The sequence below is a fragment of the Vulpes vulpes genome, chromosome 2, assembly GCF_048418805.1.
Source record: "Vulpes vulpes isolate BD-2025 chromosome 2, VulVul3, whole genome shotgun sequence".
Taxonomy (NCBI): Eukaryota; Metazoa; Chordata; class Mammalia; order Carnivora; family Canidae; genus Vulpes; species Vulpes vulpes.
The window spans coordinates 160,445,739-160,464,390 of NC_132781.1; the positions used below are offsets into that span (position 1 = coordinate 160,445,739).

Sequence of the window (18,652 nt, forward strand, 5' to 3'; positions counted from 1 at the left end):
AGGTGAACCCACTGCCACCGGAATGTGGAAAGGAGCCAAGTCCTCGGAGAGGAGCAGAGAACAGGGAGTTCACTGAAAACTAGCGGGTGGGAGATAAAAGAAATTACACCTCCTGGTCCCCCAAAGGCAGTGTCCACCGTCTGCCAGACTGCGGTCAAGAAGGCCACCACGCAGCTCCAAGCGCCTGCTATGCCCACCTCCTCAATCTCCAGAGAAAAGTCAGGGATGGCGAGGCAGTGGGTGCCCCGGGACAGCAGGGTCCCGCCCTGTCCTGGCTGCCCTGCTCCGTTAGCCCCTGCGCCCGGGGGCCCCGCCCAGTGATGACTGATGCCCACCTGGCCTGTGTTAGACGAAAGCCCCACTGCAGAGGACGGCAGTGCCCCCACCCCTGCAGCTGCCGGTCCAGCCCCGAGGTTCTCAGGAGATCCCACAGGGTCTCTTTCCCCGGGGCTACACGGTGGGGGAGACCACCCGAACCATAACTGCCTGAGGATTTCCTGGCAGGCTGGGGTGGGCTCACACCCCTGCACACGCACACACATGCACCCACGTGCACACACGGGGCATTCCAGGGCCTTTTCCAGGACAACGTATGGAAAATGCAAAGGAGGAAAAAATCCCCCCTTTGGGGAAGAGAAAGGACCCGAATAACGACGGCCTTATGAGGCCCTGACAGCAGGGCTTGCCCAGGACGGTCCTAGTCACAGCGTCACCCCCCCCACCCCCACCCCCAGAAATCTACCACCACCATGGCCACCCCACTGCCCCTAAGTCCAAGAGCCACAAAAGAAAGACAAAAATATTAAACCCAGATTAACCCCACTGCCAGATTTCTTTTCGGCCCTGGCCACTTTCCAGTTTATGTAACGCGTGAAAGATCGTCTGGTCAGATGACTCGGAGCAGCTGCCCTGCCTCCCCGGGAAGCTCGCAGCAGGTACCGGCCGGCGCCCCTGCTCGGGACACCCAGCCGCTGGGCTGGAGGAGGCCGGGCCCCCGCGTTCCTAAACTCCCCGCTGCTTCCTGCGTGCAGCCAGCGTCGAGAACCAGGCCCACGGGCTTCAGGGGTGAAGGAGCCTTTGCTCCGGAGGCGACAGGCCGGGACCAAACCACAGCTCGGCCGCCTGGCTTGGCGTGCCAGGACAGCTACCGCGGAGGGGGCAGGAACAGCCTCTGCTCCCCGCAGCGAGGATTAACCAGATAACTTCTCTGGGAAACAGGGCAACAATGCCTCCCTCTCGGGGTGCTGGGAAGGACGGAATAAAGAAAGCACCAGAAACACTTAGCAGAAGGCCTGGCACTTGATAAATGTTCCTGGTGTGCTGCCTCCCGTCCCCAGCCCTCCCCTCCATCCCTGGTCCAGTTACAGGGCCCCGGACGGTGGGTCACAGGCCAGCGCCCCCAACCTGCACGCATGCACCTCCTCGCAGCCACAGCCTGGCCGTCACTCTCCTACAGAAGGGTGCCGGGACCCAGTCCGTCTGTCCCGTGCCACCTCCTGCATGGTCACAAACCCACTTCCTGAATGGGTAGTGAGGAGGCGCCAGGGGAAGCTGAGTACCCACAGCACAGCCCTCCCTGTGGAGCGAGCAACAAGGCCCCCCGGGGACACCCTCCCGACACACAGCCGAGGATGCCCGCGGGGACCCCGCCTCTGGCCTTCTGCCCCAGGGTGTGCGCGCCTCCCTGACACCTGCAGGGCCCTGGGTGCGGCGGTCAGGGCAGCTGGGGGCAGGCACTGCACCCCCAGCAGTAACTTATCAAGAGTCCGGGGGGCGATGAACAAGAATACAGGTTCTCACAGGAAAATACTCACGATCTGCAATTAGGGCAGAAAATGAGCCATGAAGCAGCACGTGCAATAAAACCACAGTTCTACAAAAATAAAAAAATTTTAAAAATAAAAAAAAAAAATATATATATATATATATATTTGCAGATCTATGCAGTGAAAAGGCCAGACAGGGACACACGGTGGGGGGGTTAAAGGTCACGTTAGTCTATCACCCTTCCTTTTTTTTTTTTTAAAAAAAAAAGATTTCACTTATTTATTCATGAGAGACAGAGAGACAGAGAGAGGCAGAGACACAGGCAGAGGGAGAAGCAGGCCCCATGCAGGGAGCCCGACATGGGACTCAATCCCGGGTCTCCAGGATCATGCCCTGGGCTGAAGGTGGCACTAAACCGCTGAGCCGCCCAGGCTGCCCTGTCACCCTTCCATATGCTTGTTTTTCTACAGTACACACGTGTGCCCACTATAAGAAAGAAAAAGAGGAAGGACACGTATTTCTGGAAACGTTAAGCTGTGTGCTGGCCAGCGTGGGTCCCGCGTGCCCTTGGGTCGGCCCCAGACAGACCAGCACCCTTTGGGGACAGCGGCGGGCAGCTGCTCTCCAGCTGAGCATCGATCCCTGGGTCTCCTTTCCTCCCCCCACGGCTCCAGCAGCTGGTCCGTCATCCCACTTTACAGGGAAGAAGAAGGGGATCCCAGGTCATGGAGCCCACGTCTAGGGCGGGAAGGACCCAAACCGGATCCGTGTGGCAGACCTCGGCGGGCTAAACACCGGCTCTGGAAGCCAACGGGGATCAGCCCGGGCTCTGCGTCATCTCAGCTCTGCGACGATGTGAGGCTGATGCCATGTCCCCTCTGCCCTGCTTCCACACCCATAAAGTGGGCACTCTCACTGCGGCTGCCTCCAAGGGCGTCAGGATTAACGAGATAAGGCAGGTAGACCCATGCAACAGCGTCTGGCACAGGAAAATGATACAGCCTGGCATAGAACGTCAGTGCCCCCTCCCCAAGGGCAGGGACCGGCGCCTGGGTCACTGCACATCAGAGGCACTCCGTGATGGTGTGTGGGATGGAAGGATGGGGGTGGAGGGGAAGGGCAGGGGGTGCCCAGGCAGCCAGCCAGCCAGCGGGGTACTGGCCAAGGTCACCCTGGCACCGTCCTGGGCGGGTGGGGGAAGCGCCAACCGAGCCCTGCCCTCTGGCTTTGAGCCCAGGCACCACCACCCCTGGGCCGGGGACTGCACACCCGCCCCCGGGTCTGCACAGTGGGACCCCTAACATTGCCTCTTTCCAGGTGTGTTAGCCTCCTCTTGCTGCTGCTGTGCCAATTTACCACCAACTTAGTAACTTGAAACAACCCAAATGTATTGTCTTACATTTGCACGGGTCAAGCGTCTAAAATGGGATTCGCTGGGCTCTCCTCCCTTAGGGGCGCTGGGGAGGATCGTACCCCTCGCTTTTTCTAGCCTCTGGAAGCAGTCTGGATCCGCTGGCCTATGGTCCCTCCTCCATCTTCAAAGCCCACAGCGTGGCACCTTGTAACCTCTCTCTGACCTGGGCCCTCCTGCCTCTCTCCTAAGGACCCTTGTGATCGCACTGGGCCCCCCCGGAGAATCCAGGAGACTCTCCCCATCTCAGATCCTTAACTTACATTTGCCAGGTCCCTTTGCCATACAAGGGTAACGTGTTCACAGGTGCTGGGGATCAGGACTTGGCGCTCTTGGGGGGGGGGGGGCATTATCCTCCCCACCACAGCCATGAGAACCACAGTGAGATAGTGAGATATACAGGAACTATAACGGGTGTGCACATGTAAACTATTAGTACTGGGCCTACTTTGTGCCCCCCATCAGGGATGAGAGTCGGATAAAGCAGCATCCTATGGCTGCAGACAGCCAGGGCCAGACGTCACGAGATTGCTGACCGGGGCACTCGGTGCAACGACTGGGCACACAGGTACCTCTTCCAGGAGAGACTATGGCTTTTATCCTGGATGCTTTTGTGCTGGTACTTTTATACTGCGACCCAAAGGCCACAGCTCAGATGCGGAAACCCCCTCGTAACCACAGGTGGAGAGGAAAGAAAAACAAAAACAAATACAGCTTTTCCCATTTCAGGACTAGCAAGGAGTCGGAGAGGAATCTAATGGTAAAGGGGTCTGGTCCCCATAACCCTCTCACGAGGGAATCCAGTGTGGGAAGCTGATCTCCGCCAGACCTCAGGTCCCACATGGACCCCTCAGGATAGGACACAGGAGGCTGGCAATGCTCCAGATTTGGAGAAACAGTGAGAGTAAGGGCAAGCCTGGGTGGGATTGCAAACAACCCCACGCTGGGGCTCAGCGTGGAAAGCCCTGAGTGATAACCCAGTGACGGACTTTGCCACGGAGAAGTTCCTCTGGGGCTGGGGCATTCCAGTTCTGTCCTGCTGACCCTCCCAAGACCCCCCACACTCCCCACGCCCATGGACCTCAGAAGCCACAGGCCTCGAGCACCATTTCCATTCTGCTCAAACGCTGCTTCCAGTGCCTGGCCTGACCCTCCCAGCACCTGATGTGCCCAGAGAGGACGGGGCTCCTTGGCACTTCCAGGAATCGAGCTGCCCAACTGCTTCCCCAGAGGCCAGGCCCAGGTGAGAGACCCAGTCCATCTTATCTGGATACCCAGGAAGGGGCTGGACAGGTACCTCCAGGGAGCCACTAAGAATCCCTGTGGCCCAGACAGGAGCCAAAAGCCTGACCCAGCAGGAAATACTAAGGCTGCAGGGGGCCCTGTGGGAATGGCAGCAAAGCTGGGCAGAAAAAGCAAACAACTCCAGAGGGGGCCAGTGCCCTCGGAGGGAAGAGGTGCGGCCCGAGGCCAGGGAAAACACAGGAAGCCAGCGACCCACACGCCCTTGTTCCTGCAATCACTGTGCTCTGAGCTGCTTCTTCAGCCAGACGCCCCCCGCGAGAGGTCGGGTACTTGAGCCCATGGGCTTCAAAGTCTCCCAGGAAGGGCCAACCCCGTAGGCGCCAACAGACGGCCACACTGCAGCTCCCCAAGTCCTCGGGTAAGCCACTTCAACTCCAGCCTCGGTTCCTCTCCTAAAAAGTGGGCAAGCCCAGGGGCGCCTGGGGGGCTCAGCTGGGCGTCTGCCTCCAGCTCAGGGCATGATCCCGGAATGCCTGGCTCGAGTCCCGCACTGGGCTCCCTGCGGGGACCCTGCCTCTCCCTCTGCCTGTGTCTCTGCCTCTCTCTCTGTGTCTCTCATGAATAAATAAATAATCTTAAAAAAAAAAAAAAAGTGGGCGAGTCCAATCACCCCACCTCCTGGGGCTATGGATCCAGGAGAGATCACGTGTGGGGCTCACTTAGCTCGTCGTTACTGCCAGGATCAGTGGGACCAGCCACCCAGAGCCCGCCTCCCACTGGCCTCCCTCCCGGCCCCTAGAGCCCAGGCTCGGAGACCCCATTTCCACACTCTTCCTCCTCCTCTTCTTCACAGAGACACTGAACGTGTCCTGTCGTCCAGTGCTCATCATTCATACGATAGGAGGCCTTAAGGGCTCCCCTGAGGCCTGGCAGTCCCCACTTTAAACACCCACGCCCTAGGGGGCTGGCCTGAGGGTGGGTACCTGGGGGGAGGGGGAGACATGCCTCCACACCCTTCCCCCAGTCGGAAGGGGCTGCCCTGACTCTGCTCCCGCTTGTTCCCGGACGGGGCCTTGCCCACAATCACACACAGGCAGGAGCCCAGGCCACTCTGCGTGGCTCCCCAGGGGGGAGTCTATGGAACCGACCGCTTGCAAACTACTCTCCTAAGAACCCAGAGGCAAAGTTAGATCTCTCAGGAGGCACAATTCGCACCCCAATAAGCACACAGTCGATCGTCCATATGCAGCCGCCACCACCTCCATCAGCCACCCACCCCGCGCCACCACCAGTCTGAGGTTCTGGACCTGGAGTCCCCAGCACATCCCTGGCGGGCAGTGCAGGGGTCAAACACCCAGCCCCCGGGGGAAGAGGCCCAGGCTCCGGCCCTATTCGGAATGAACATGTACTATCTGTATGTAACCCTGGCCACGCGGCTTCCCCGAGCCTCCGCTTCCCCACCTGTGTCATGGGTAAGGACAGCCACTCCCGGGAGGTGGGAGGCTGGGAGGCGTCAATGGGACTGGGCCTTTAGCCCTGTGCGTGGCACCCAGTAAACACAACCATTCTCGTTACTATTATTTTTGCCGTTGTTGTTGCTGTCTGGTAGCAGATGCGTCTTGTTGCAGGAAGAGAAAGTAGCACCAAAGCTGAGCACTGAGGAGGTAGCTCTTGCCCAGCAGCGAGGATGGATGAGACCCCCCCCCCCAAGCCATTCTCACGCCTTGGATTGTTGACCAGAGTGGCCTGACCCTCAAACCACCCCAGGGGCCTCGGCACAGACGACCCAGCAATGCACAGCAGCCCGGCTGCCTCCCCCAGAGGGACCAAGCAGGTAGAGGGACCAGGAAGTCCACGGGCCTCAATGCCCCTGCCAAGGTACCTGGACGGCCAATCAGCTTCAGTCAGCCCCACCATCACCCACCTGGCAAGCATGATTCTCTCCCCGGGGCAGACCCAGAGAGGTGGGGCAGGTGGGTGGGGGGTGGCTGGCCCAAGGGAGGAGGGTCAAACCCAGGTCTGACTCTTGGGGAACAGAGCCCAACCACCTCCCTCCAAAACCACATCCTCAGGGCTCCCCAAGGACACAGTTCATTAAGCATCTGCCTTGGGCTCAGGTCATGATCCCAGGGTCCTGGGATCGAGCCCCACATTGGGCTCCCTGCTGAGGGAGGGGGGTCTGCTTCTCCCTCTCCCTCTGCTCCTCCTCCCACTTGTACTCCCTCTCTCTTGCTCATTCTCTCTTTCTCTCTCAAAAAAATAAATAAAATCTTTTTTAAAATAAAATAAAATAACAAAACCACATCTAAACCAGGACCCAGAATAACAACAGCAAATACCTTTGGAGCAGCGGGCACATGCCAGCAGCCTGAGCACAGGATACCTGTTAACTTATGATGCCTCAGAGTCCTCCCCAGAGTCCTCCCCATCATACTGATCAGAAGTGAGGCTCCAGACAAGAAGCCACTTGCACAGAGACGCACAGCCAGTGCCAAGAAAGACTTGAAGCCAGCTCCATGTGGCTCCGAGCCCAAGCTCCCAGGTGTCCTGGGACCCCACTCCAGCCCTTGCTTAACCACCACACGCTCCCACCTGGCGGCTCACCAGCAGGGAGGTGGGGATGAGGACAGGCCCTGCTCCCCTCCCTAGCGGTGGGCCAGGGCCCTGATGGGGGCGAGGTCACCCTGAGGCTGCAGCTCTCCCAGCATCTGGGCAGTTACTACCCCTGTCCTCAGGAGCCTCTAGAGGCCAGGTGGGCAGCCAGGCAAAGCCCGGGGCCATTTCTGAACCTCCAGGCAGGGGCCATGGAGGAAACCCCGTGAGGATCCGTAAAGTGTCCTCCCCTTGGCGATTTGCTTTTTCAAAGCCGTGTTTGCTTAGTGACTACCTTTAGGAAGGTCTCAAAATAAATAAATAAATAGGATAGAGCATTTTTCCCCCTTTCTCTTGGATAACATGATTCTCTTGGACGATGATCTGAATCGATTCTTCTCCCCGAGGACTCCAGAGTGGAAAATCACCACCCAGGGAAGGAGCTGGAACTGAAGCAAACAGAGATCTGCAAGGGAGGGTGCAGCTGGGAGCACAGAGCACTGGACAACGAGTCCGAGGCTGCCAGCGTCTCACAGCGTAGCCCTGGACAAGTCCTGCTCCCAATCTCCACTTCTGTGAAACCAAGAACAGGAGAGTCCCTGAGGACTCCTGCCACGATCCGTGCTCTGCTGGGAGCTCATGTCCCATGACTGTTTGCCCACAAGGGAACTCAGAAGTGACATTTATTCAAGCCAGGTGTTGGCGAGACTCACCTGGCAGCCCTGGCCCAGCCCGAGAGGCCGAGGCTCCGAGCACACAGTCACTGTCCCTCCCGCCCCGTCACTGGACACACCCAGCCCCGACAGGAGGCGGCGGAGAAGCAAACACAGGTGCATATTTGGTGTGTCCTTCTACCAGCCTCTCCTATTCCCCACGATGCTCCTACATGGGTATTACTCCCATTGTACAGACAGAGAAACTGAGGCTCAGAGAGGTTGCCAGGCGGCCCAAAGCCACCCAGCTAGTGCCGGGCTGAGTGGGGATTCGAACCTCCAGAGCTCACACCCTGGTGCCACCAGGAGATGGTGTTTGAGGGGGCTGGGGCTGCTCCAGGGTGAGTCCTAGAACAGGTAAGGGAGCTGCGGAGCGGTGGGCAGCGGGTTCAGGGCAGAGGCAGGCCCCTCTCCCTGAAACACTCTCTGAGCTACCCCACCAGCGAGCTGCTGAAGACGACATGGTGCGGCACCAGCCCTCTGGGCCACTGGCCACCACCTCAGCACTGCCCCGGCACCAGCCAGACACCCAACCCGGCTTCCAGGGCTCACAGAGAGCAGGCGGGCAGGGACGGGCCAGGCTGCCGAGATCCCCACCCTGAGTGGGCAACGGGGTTCTCCAGGAGGGTGGCCTGAGAGAAACAAGAGCACCAGACCTGGAGGGCAGTGGTGCGCTTGCTCACAGCCCACTCCCCTTCCCAGCCTCCTGCCCCTGCCAGTAGCTTCCTCCCACCCCTTCCCACCCCTCCCCTCTCTCTGAGCTCTCCCCCCAGGCCTCTTCCCATCGGTGGTGTCTCAGCACCCTGGGCATTCTTCTCTGGGCCAGTCTCCTGCATCTGCATCCCCCACTAGGCCCAGTTTCTGGCTAGCTTCCTTCCGGGCCCACCCCGGAGGGCTCTAACCCCTGGGGGATCAGAACTCCCCCGCACAGGTGCAGGGCTGCTGATTCATTTCAGGTCCCCGGGCAGGGAGGAGAGGCCGACCCCCGACCTCGGGCCCAGCAGAAACCCTCCAGGGCCCACCCATTCCAGATGGCCCCCCCAGGAGCCCAGGGCAGCAAGCTGCATCTCTGAGCTCTCCAGCTGGGTGACACCCACCTGAGAATCAGGCCCCCTGGGTCTGCACACCAGGATGAGAAAGGGAGACTCAAACGCCCCTCCTCCTGCCATGGTGGCCAGGATTTAAAGCCAGGACCCCAGGGCCTAGATCCACCACTAAGGATTCCCTTAGAGGAGGACTCTCTAAGCACCCAGGTCCCCAAAGCCAGGCAGGAAGCAGCAGTGAGCAAAACCCTGAAAGGCCTCTGCTTTAACGGCCCCCAAACCCAAACCCAGCTGTGCAGCCAACCCCCGCCCCGATGCTCGCTCCCCCCCTCCCCCGAGCTGGATCCTTAGGCGAAGTCTGAGCGGTCCTGGGCCCAGCACCACCCTCCCGACACCTCCTGACCAGCGTCCCCTCTTTCTCCAACCACCAAAGCAAAGGAACAAGGCTCAAGTACTTACTCTGTCTGGGGTGGTGAGGCTGCTGGGTCTGGGTCTGTGGGAAGAGAGCAGAGGAGAGCCTGTCAGGCCTGAGGCTGGTCCCTACGGACTCAGTCCATCCCCGCCCCCTTTCCCAGCCTCCCCGGGGTGCCAGAGACAGAGCCTGGCCAACCTGGGTGCCTGCCGGCTTCCTGCCTCCCTTCCCCCAGCCACCGCACTGTCATTAAGCTCCCTACCTGTCCTACCTGTACCAGCCCGCTCCCACCTCCATGGCCCACATCCCAGCTCCGATCAGAACAGCCGCCCTGCCAGCTCTGGGCCTGCCTCCACCCCCAGCTCCTCAAGGAGAGCCCCTAGTCCCCAAGCCTGCAGGAAGTTCCTGCTAGTCCAGTCCCCAGTCTCTCCCAGATGACACAATACGAGAGCCCAGAAGCTGCCATTTAACACGGCCTTATCAGGGCCCTCCCACCCCTCCGGGAGGTGGCTCCCCTGGCTGTGTGACTCCCTGGGAGAAGCTGCTGGGGAAGAGGGGCTTCGGAGACACGAGCCCTGGGCAGCAACTGTATCCAAGCAGGACCCGGAGCCAACCACTTCCACGACCCCATGTCAAAGTGCGCCAGATGCTGCAGGAATGCTCGGAATCTCCAGTTCCCAGGGGAAGCAACGGAATGCAACTTCTCAATGGTTTTTCCCTTCCTGCTTCTGGGGACAGTGGAGGGTCTGGGAGGCATCCCTGGGAGCCTAGAGCCCCAGAGGCCGGGGGAGTGGGAGGACCCAAGGCTCCCAAAAACACCTTACCAGTGGTGGGGGCGGAGTCCAAGTGGATCAGTGGGGCATCCTCGATGTCCTTCTCTGGGGCAAGGCCTGGGACACCCAGGCCGGCGCTGGTGTCCTCGTCATCATCACTGTCGTCAAACTCAAAAGCCTCTCCAGGGTCGTCCTCCGCCTCGGGGGAGGGGCCGGGGCCTCCGGGAACCAGCTGATCTTCTGGAAGGGAGGAGGAGTTAGCGGACTCAGGGCCTGGGGTTTGGTCAAGGGAAAAGGCTACCGGCTACCACGGGGGAGCTGCTGCGGGCCTGAGTAAGGATAGGAGGGCAGTTCCCAGGGACGCAGTAAACCCCTGCCCAGGCCAGCTGGCCCCCCCTGGGCTCCCAAGGTGACCCGTCATCGTCATCGGTGAGGGCTCCAAGCAGGTAGGCAGTGGACAGAGGGGAGGGAGCAAGGCTAAAGGGCGGGCGGGCCTGCATCTGCACCCAGACCTACACCTTTCATGTTCTTGTTTCCCATTTCCCCGTTTTATAAGAAAGGGGGCTTTTTATCTTTTACTTGTTTATTTTTTAAAAGACTTTATTTATTCATGAGAGACAGAGAGGCAGAGACACAGGCAGAGGGAGAAGCGGGCTCCCTGCGAGGAGCCCGAGGCGGGACTCGATCCCAGGACCCCGGGATTACGGCCTGAGCTGAAGGCAGACACTCAACTGCTGAGCCACCCAGGTGCCCTGCAAGGGGGCCTTTAAAATGCACGTGCATGTGGTTCAGCACGTGTGTGCCTGTGTGCTTTCACCACGTGCAAGTGAGCACACCCCCCTGTCCTGCACACCGCACGCAGCTGCCTGGAAGTATCTGGAGCCCAAAGGGAAGCAGCGTGTGGGGAGCAGGGTGAGGAGCCTGCACCCCCAGGCCCCCGTGGGGCCACATCCTCCTGCCATCCAGCAAAGCTCAACTGAAGCAGAGCCCCCCCCCCCCCCGCATGCCCCTTCTCAGCCCGTGTTTTCTCCATCCATCCACTCCCGTTTAACCTGCAGAGATGTGTTTTGTGCTCCTTTGTATTCCCCAGCCGACCTCAGATCCCTAAGAGTCCTCTTAACTGTCCCCTTTAAGGGGACAGAGGGTGGCCTGGCCCGGGGTAGAAGCTCAGCAACTTCTGTTAAACAAGAAAAGGAACGGGTTCTCTCTCCTAAAGAGCTTAACGGGCCCTCAACCTTTCCACCCGCCCCACCAAGCTTAGGTCCCCAGTTTTCTCCCAGGGAGGACTCCCTTCCTCGAACCTGGGGCTGGACGGACCACCGGGGGCTCGCTACGCCATCCCCCTACTTCACGCAAACCTGCTCCAAAATCAAAGGGCAATGTGGTCTGGTTTTAAAAGTCTGCAAAGCTGGGGCGTCTGGTGGCTCAGTCGGTTAAGCACCTGCCTTCTGCTCAGGTCACGATCCAGGGGTCCTGGGTCCGGGGATCAAGCCAGCGTCCGGCTCCCTGCTCAGCCAGGAGTCTGCTCCTCCCCCTGCTTGTGCGCACGTGCTCGCTTGCTGTCTGTCTCTCTCTCAAATAAATAAATAAAATCTTGGGGGGAAAAAAAGTCTGCAAAGCGGACTACCCCTCCAGTCCTGCTGTAGCTCACACCACACAAGGTAGAGCACGAGCTCTGGTCCTGCCTGGGACCCAGACGGGCTGTGTGGTTCCGAGCAAGTCTCATCACCTCTTGGAATTTGGTTTCTCCCTCCGTAAACAGGAGAATAAAAACAGCACCCACCCCATTAGGCTGAGGTGAGTGTGAACTAAGAAGTAGGTCAGGGTTTCCCTGCCTCGCCACTCTCAACTGGCGCTGGCTCCCCGGGGTCTTCATGCTGGGGCCACTGCAGGACCTGCAGCAGCATCCCTGGCCTCTACCAGTTAGAAACGAATATTACCCTCCAGTTGCGACACCAACAAGGTCTCCAGACATTGCTAAATGTTCCCTGGGGGACAAAATCACCCCTAGTTGGGAACTGCCAGGGTAATACTTGGCCTAGTGTGTAGACACATTACACAACAGCACCTGTCGTAAGTACGGCCCCTCCCAGCCTGAGATCCTTGAAGACAGGATTGCCCAGCCCATGTTTGTGGACTCAGCCCCAACAGGTGCTCAGAGGTGGAAGGATGAGTAGGCAGGCAGGAGGGTGGATGGAGCAGAGAGACGGCTCTATGGAGCAGCACAGGGGCTGACGAGCATATCCAACTCCAGCAGTCTCTTGACGACTAGAAAAATCCAGTCCCTCCCCTACAGTGACCTGGGAGTTTGCAGAGCAGAACATTCCAGGTGCCAATGTACCAAATCCACGGAGCCCCTTCCTCCGGTGCTGGGGTGCAGCTGAAGCCCAGAGCTCAGCCTCCCTCCCCACCAAACGGAGGCCCCAGACATGATGAATTAACAAAGGAAGTCCAGGGGTTGAGTTGGAAGCTGGATCGATGGTTTTCAAATGACAGTTCTCAACCCGCTGGTGGGTCACAAAATCAATTAGGGGATCCCCCAGGCAGTATTTTGCTTCGTTTATGAACTGCTTGAGATATTTTTAAATATTTTATCATAATATTAATAAAGTCACATTCGGTATGACTTTTGCCATGGCTTTGACAGTTCTGTTTGCTTGCTGACACAGGTGTACACACACACGGGTGGTACAGAATCTTCTACTGCTCTCCCCTCGCTCACCACTGCAGCCACACGGGGCTCTGTGCTGCACCATGAATGTGCCCCACGTGCTCTTGCCTCGGGACCTTAGCACCTTCCATCCTGGGGTCCAGAATGTTCTTCCCCAGGTATCTTCTCCCACTCTCACCTCCTTCAGGTCCTTACTCTAGGCCATCTCCAAAACCGCCCACAGAGACACCCTGGGACTCCCTGATGACCCTGCCTGCCTTACTTTTGCTATGGGCCTCATCAGCAGTGATGTCCGATGCTTTTATTTTACTGTGTCCTAACCAGAACGTAAGCTCATGAGGGATTCCAGTCTGTTTTGCTCACTGTTACACCCCGGCATCTGGTGTAGTGCCCCGCACACGGCCCACAGCAGGCACACAATAAGTATCCGCTAAACACACACACACACACACACACACACACTCCTATACTCAGGTCTATGGGCTGTGGTTTTAAAAGTTTAAAAATAAAAAAATAAATAAAAATAAATAAAAAATAAAAGTTTCAAAATACTGGGGTGCCTGGGTGGCTCGGTCAGTTGAGCATCTGAAACTCTTGGTTTCGACTCGGGTCACGATCTTGGAGTTGTGGGATCGAACCCCTGTGTTGGGCTCCATGTTCAGCAGAGCATCTGCTTGATATTCTCTCTCCTACTCCCTCTGTCCCTCCCCCCACCTCAAATAAATAAACCTTTTTTAAAAAAAAATAAAGTAAAATAAAAGTTTTAAATGCTGGGATAAATGACTTCAAAGACCCCCCCCCCCCCACTATTTGAGGGCAACCAGATACAGCCCCACCCTGACCCCCGGACTCAGTGCCCGTGGCCCCTCCCACTTGAATCCGCCTGAGAGGCAGTGGGGATACTGTGCGCGTGGCTGGTACTGAGTGATGACTAGGGTGTCACAGTCAGACCCCCGGGCTCCAACCACAACTCTCCTCGATGTTGATTGTATGAATGGGGGGGGGGGTCACTATACCCCCCAGGCTGCAGCTCCCTGACCTATGACAAGGACAAGAACAGCGAGCAGCTTTCGGGCCATCGGGCAGGACAGGACACTGGATGAGAGGGCGGAATGAACCTGCCCATGTGAAGCTGCCTGGTGTGAGGGCACGTGCTCACTGCTGATACTGGTCCTGCTTATCACCAGGGCCATTGCATCATGACCATTATCTCCATGATGATTATGATGATTATGATTATTGCCTTGAGTCAGAGCCCAGCCCCAGGCCCTGGGGGAGATGTGCAGGCCTTTCCAGTCACAGGCCAGGCCCGTGGAGCAACCGGCCACAGGCCCTGTGCAGGGACACCAATCAGTACGGTCATGCCTGCATGCAGGGGACTGTTCCCAGCAGCTCCTGGGCCCGGGAGGTTCAAAGAGGAGTAAGATGCGCCCGCTCAGTGTCAAGGAGCTCACTGCACATGAGTTGAGCACAGAACCCCAGGGCCCGAGCCAGCGCCCAGGGACAGCAAGGCGCTCACGCTGGCCAGACACTGGCATGGCTTCAGGCACGGGCCACCCCTGCACAGAGCCTCGCAGGATGAGTGGGGCTAGTGTCCCAGATTGCGGCCGTAGCAGGAGTGTAAACGAACAGCATGAGACCCAGTGGACCCCCCAAGATGTGAGCAAGGGGGACGGAACTAGGGGACCGTGAAGAGGTGTTTGGGGGAATTTGAATTTTATAATTAACACAACAGGAAGCTGGGGATCCCTGGGTGGCTCAGTGGTTTAGCACCTGCCTTTGGCCCAGGGCATGATCCTGGAGTCCCAGGATCGAGTCCCATGTCGGGCTCCCTGCATGGAGCCTGCCTCTCCCTCTGCCTGTGTCTCTGCCCCTCTCTCTCTCTGTCTCTCTCTGTGTCTCTCATGAATAAATAAATAAAATCTTTAAAAAAAAAATGACAACAGGAAGCTCTCAAAGAATCAGCAAACAGCAAAGAGCCTGTTTCAACCATATGACACCGGCTGGCAATATGGGGTATACTTGGGACAGTAAATGTCTGTCAAACGTTTGGTGAAAGGAACTGAATTGATTCAATCATAAAATCATTTTGTTCATATTTTCTGGTGAATAGGAGAAGGTGCAAAATGCCCCCGGCAGCAGAAGCCAGAGCAGGGAGCATCCTGGGGCCCAAGCCACCGTCAGGCCTCAGGAGATGCCCCGTCCCCGGAGCCCCGCTCCCCTGCTCCTGAGACCCAGGCAGCCAGAGGTGGCTCCTTATCAGAAGGACAAATCAGGAGGCCCCTCCCGGAACTGAGCCCTTCCCACCCATCTGGGCAGGTGGCATGACCGGAGCCGGCCCCTGCTGCCTGACGTTCCTGGACACACCCCAGCCCTGGGAGAGCCAGCCCCAGCAAGCCCGGGAGGCAGGAGACCCGAGCAGCCACCGTGTGCCACGAGGTGGACTCTGTGCTGGTCTCCCACCCTTCGGAGGAGAACACGAAGCCTCGGGGAGGAAGGGACCCTCCCTGGTCCCTGGTGGTCCACCTTGCAAGGGGATAATAGTTTCCGTTCATTGGGCAACTGATCACCCGACGCCAGGGCTCTCTGTATATTTAAACCTGCAACAGCACCAGCGCAGGTGTCGTTACTGTCCTCACGTGTACGGTGATGAGGCGGAGCCGCAGAGACACCAAGTGGCTCAACTCAGCGCACAGTGTCGGTGGCAGGGTAGGGTTGGCGAAGAAGCCCTCACATGGGACCTCTCTGCCACCGGCCTCTCCCAGAGGAAGATACAAAGACAGGCAGCTGGGCCCAGTGGGTGAAGGGTGTCCAGCTCCTCTGGGGGGGGGGGCTGGACTCCACCTGCAGTGTCCAAGGCCCCACTGCTAGGGTTGCCAGGTAAACTGCTGGACAGTGAACTGAATATCAGACTAACAACAAATAATGTTTCCACACATGTGTCTATCGGCCCAAGGCCCTTCCCCTCCACCTCCAGGGTCACTGCCCTCAATCCATGAGCTTCACCCCCAAGCACATCACGCCCCTGGTGTCAGGTGGACAGTGGTCTTAAAAGTTTAAAATCTCAAAAAAAAAAAGTCTAAAATCTCCAGGGGATCTTAGGTGAAGAATCACCCCTCATCTGGAGCCTACTCTGTTGAGAAGCAGATTATGACTTCCACGTTGCAGACCAGGAAACTGAGGCAGAGGGGTGCAGTCACTTGCCCCAGGGCACACTGCTAACCCCCAGCAGAGCAGGATTCTCACCCAGGGTCAGCCTGCTCCGAAGCTAGCATCCCTCCGCCAGCCCCGAGGCCCGTTCCGAGGAGGGACGAGCAGGAAGCCCGGGGTACGGTACCTATGGCAGCCTGTGGCGGAGGGTTGGAGGAAGCCATCAGACAAAGTCCAGCTCAGACCAGCACCGTCCCAGCCGCTCGCCTGTGAAAAAAAGACCAAAAATCTAATTAGATGGGGTTCAAGGGCAAAGTTTCATCAAGCAGAAAGGGGTCACTGGCTTACCACCTGTGCGCTCCAGCCCGCCAGCTCGCCTTCTCCTTCCCCAGCAGCTCCCAGAGCACAGGATGGTGCCAGAAAGGGCCCAGCCCCCACCCACCATAAATCATTAACCCAGAAAGGCAGCAGCTGCAGAGCTATCGCCCCATCTTCCCAGAAGAGCCAGGCCACCACAGACCTTCCTTCTGCTCAGCGCCCAGCGACCCTGGGGAGCCCGGCAGGTCCAGCTAGACAACCCCCCTTCATCCCTTCTGGCTTGCAGGTGGACCCCAGCCCCAGAGGCCAGGATCATGCTGGGGCTCCTGTGCTCCAGAAGCTGGATCACGCCTGAACTGTCATGGACGTGGCCGGACACTTCCTCTCTGGGCCGCCCAGTGACCGCAGCTCCCTGGAGTCCGGCCCCTCGCAGCAGCCCCGCCTGCGGCCCCGCTGAAGGCCATTCACTCTTTGTCTCTCCCTGTCCTGCCCCCACGGGGTTGGCCAGCTGGCGAGGGGCCACTGGCCTTGGCACATGGCCGCGAGGGAAGTAAAGGGATGCAGAGAGGCAGATGGCCAGACATAGGGAGAGAATCCCAAACGCTCGGAGCTCGGAGCAGTTTTCCCTGGCCTCAAAGCGGGGGCTCCCTGGGCTTCCCAAGGCCTGCAGCCAACCTTGCCACAAGTCCAGGCAGTGAGGGACAGGGCTCTCCCCACTCCATACTGGCACCCCCGATTCTGAGCTGGGGGCTGTCCTTCTAGACCTTTCTGTGGAGGGGAGAATCGATCCCGGAGGGAAGCACTAGCCCTACAGTCCAATCAGCCCCTGCCACCCACTGGCTGCCTGCCTGCTTTCCTCTGCAATCCTAAAGCCTTTATTTTTTACTAACCGGCTTCCTCAATAAGCATAGAACGCATGTAAATGGCAATTAATTAATAACAGCAAACATTCTCATAGTGCCTACCATGTCTCAGGTGCTATTCTAAGCACTCTACAAATATTAACAGATTTAATCCAACTATTAGAAATCAGACAAACTATGAGAATATGAGGCCCAGAATGCGTAAGTAAGTTGCCCAAGATCACACATCTACTAAGTGGCAGAGCCAGAGTTTGAACCCAGGCCGTGGGCCCCGGAGGCCGTGCCCATTAGGTAACCACTCCACTGCCTCTCAAAACCCAGACAACGTAAGGGTGCAGAGCAAAGTCTCCATCCCCCCAGTCCCACCCCCAAACACCCCCATCCACCCCTACCCCCCGGGTCCCAACCCCCACCCACCTCTATCCCCCTAGTCCACCCCAATCCACATGTCTTCCCAGTCCCACCCCCAACATCCTCATCCACCCCCATCGCCCTAGTCCCACCCCCACCCACCTCCATCCCCCAGCCCACCCCCATCCCCCCATCTCCCCAGTCCCACCCCCTCCCACCTCCGTCCCCTCAGCCCAGCCCTGTCCACCTCTGTCCCCTCAGTCCCACCCCGAAGCAACTGCCTTCACTAGGTCCTTGGGATCCTTCTAAATGGCCCACGGGTGTGCTGCTTATCCCTGTGCCTGTACACGTGTCCTGTTTCACGCAGGGGGAAGCACACTGCACCACCTTTTTTTTTTTTTTTTTTTTTGCACCACCTTTTCTTAAAGCTTAAGAACCCTGGTGACCTTTCACACCAGGACACAGACGTCAGCCTCACTTTTCTGAATGGCTGTGTGGAGGTTAGGGGTCAGGGGTGGAACATATACTCTCACCCACATATACTCTCTACAGGGGACACTGAGGAGCTCCCGGGGTTTTGGCCTTATGAACGCAGCAGCAACTGACGTGTGGAGGGCCTCGAGCAAGTGCGTACGTGAGCCCGTACGTGAGCCCGTACGTGAGCCCGTACGCGAGCCTAGAAGCCCATGTCTTCTAGGAGCTGCTGAGTCCCGGAGGACGGCAACTTTCACTCGGTTGAATGCAAACTGCTCTCCCCTAGGCGGTGGCTGTGCCCGGGAGCCCCACACTCAAAGCCATCAAGAGAGAAACGTTACTACAGCAAAGGGCTTTGGGAAACAAACTAAAATGTTTGCAAATTCCCTTGCCAGTGGAAAGACCCAACAACAGCCCCACAGCCCTGAGGCAGGTGCCTCCTCCCTGGGATTCACCCAGAACCCCTCAGGAAAGAGCAGGAACACTGACACCCCGTGTACAGGAGGGAAAGGAGAGGCGCTCAGCCCCAGGCCCTATGCAAACTGCTGCTCAAATACAATTTTTTGATGATGCAGAAACCTAGGATCCTTTCCGTCCAGGCCAGAGAGCTGTCCTCCCCCTTCTCCTCACCCAGCAGAGGTGATCCCTGCGCTCCGTTCCAAGCCCAAAGCTTGATCTGCATTAGTGCATTTACAGATGAGGAAACCAAGGCACAGAGAGGAGGAGAGATCTGCCCAGGCCACAGAGGCAAGGGGACAGGTGACAACACTAGGACTCAGCCCCAAACCCTCCTCTCCCTCCTCCAACCACAATGCCTCTCTGGACTTTGGGGCTGGAATCTGGGGGCATCTGCTACAGACTAATCTGGG

General features: G+C 58.1%; 1 protein-coding gene across 18 annotated transcripts in view; it reads right to left on the bottom strand.

Annotated features, from left to right (window-relative positions):
- Positions 1-18,652, bottom strand: part of ARHGEF10L (Rho guanine nucleotide exchange factor 10 like) — a 158,158-nt gene that overhangs the window by 90,047 nt on the left and 49,459 nt on the right. For 6 of the 18 annotated variants that reach the window (XM_072751061.1, XM_072751057.1, XM_072751058.1 and 3 more), the window contains exons 2-4: positions 15,965-16,044; positions 10,008-10,196; positions 9,231-9,264 (exon numbers count right to left, since the gene is read on the bottom strand). In XM_072751061.1, the coding sequence (XP_072607162.1) occupies positions 9,231-9,264; positions 10,008-10,196; positions 15,965-16,001 (260 nt within the window). In that variant the 5' untranslated portion in view covers positions 16,002-16,044. Of the gene's footprint in view, positions 1-9,230; positions 9,265-10,007; positions 10,197-15,964; positions 16,045-16,125; positions 16,178-16,297; positions 16,530-18,652 lie in introns of those variants that run through there. The other 12 variants (XM_072751060.1, XM_072751051.1, XM_072751046.1 and 9 more) reach the window with 9 other exon arrangements.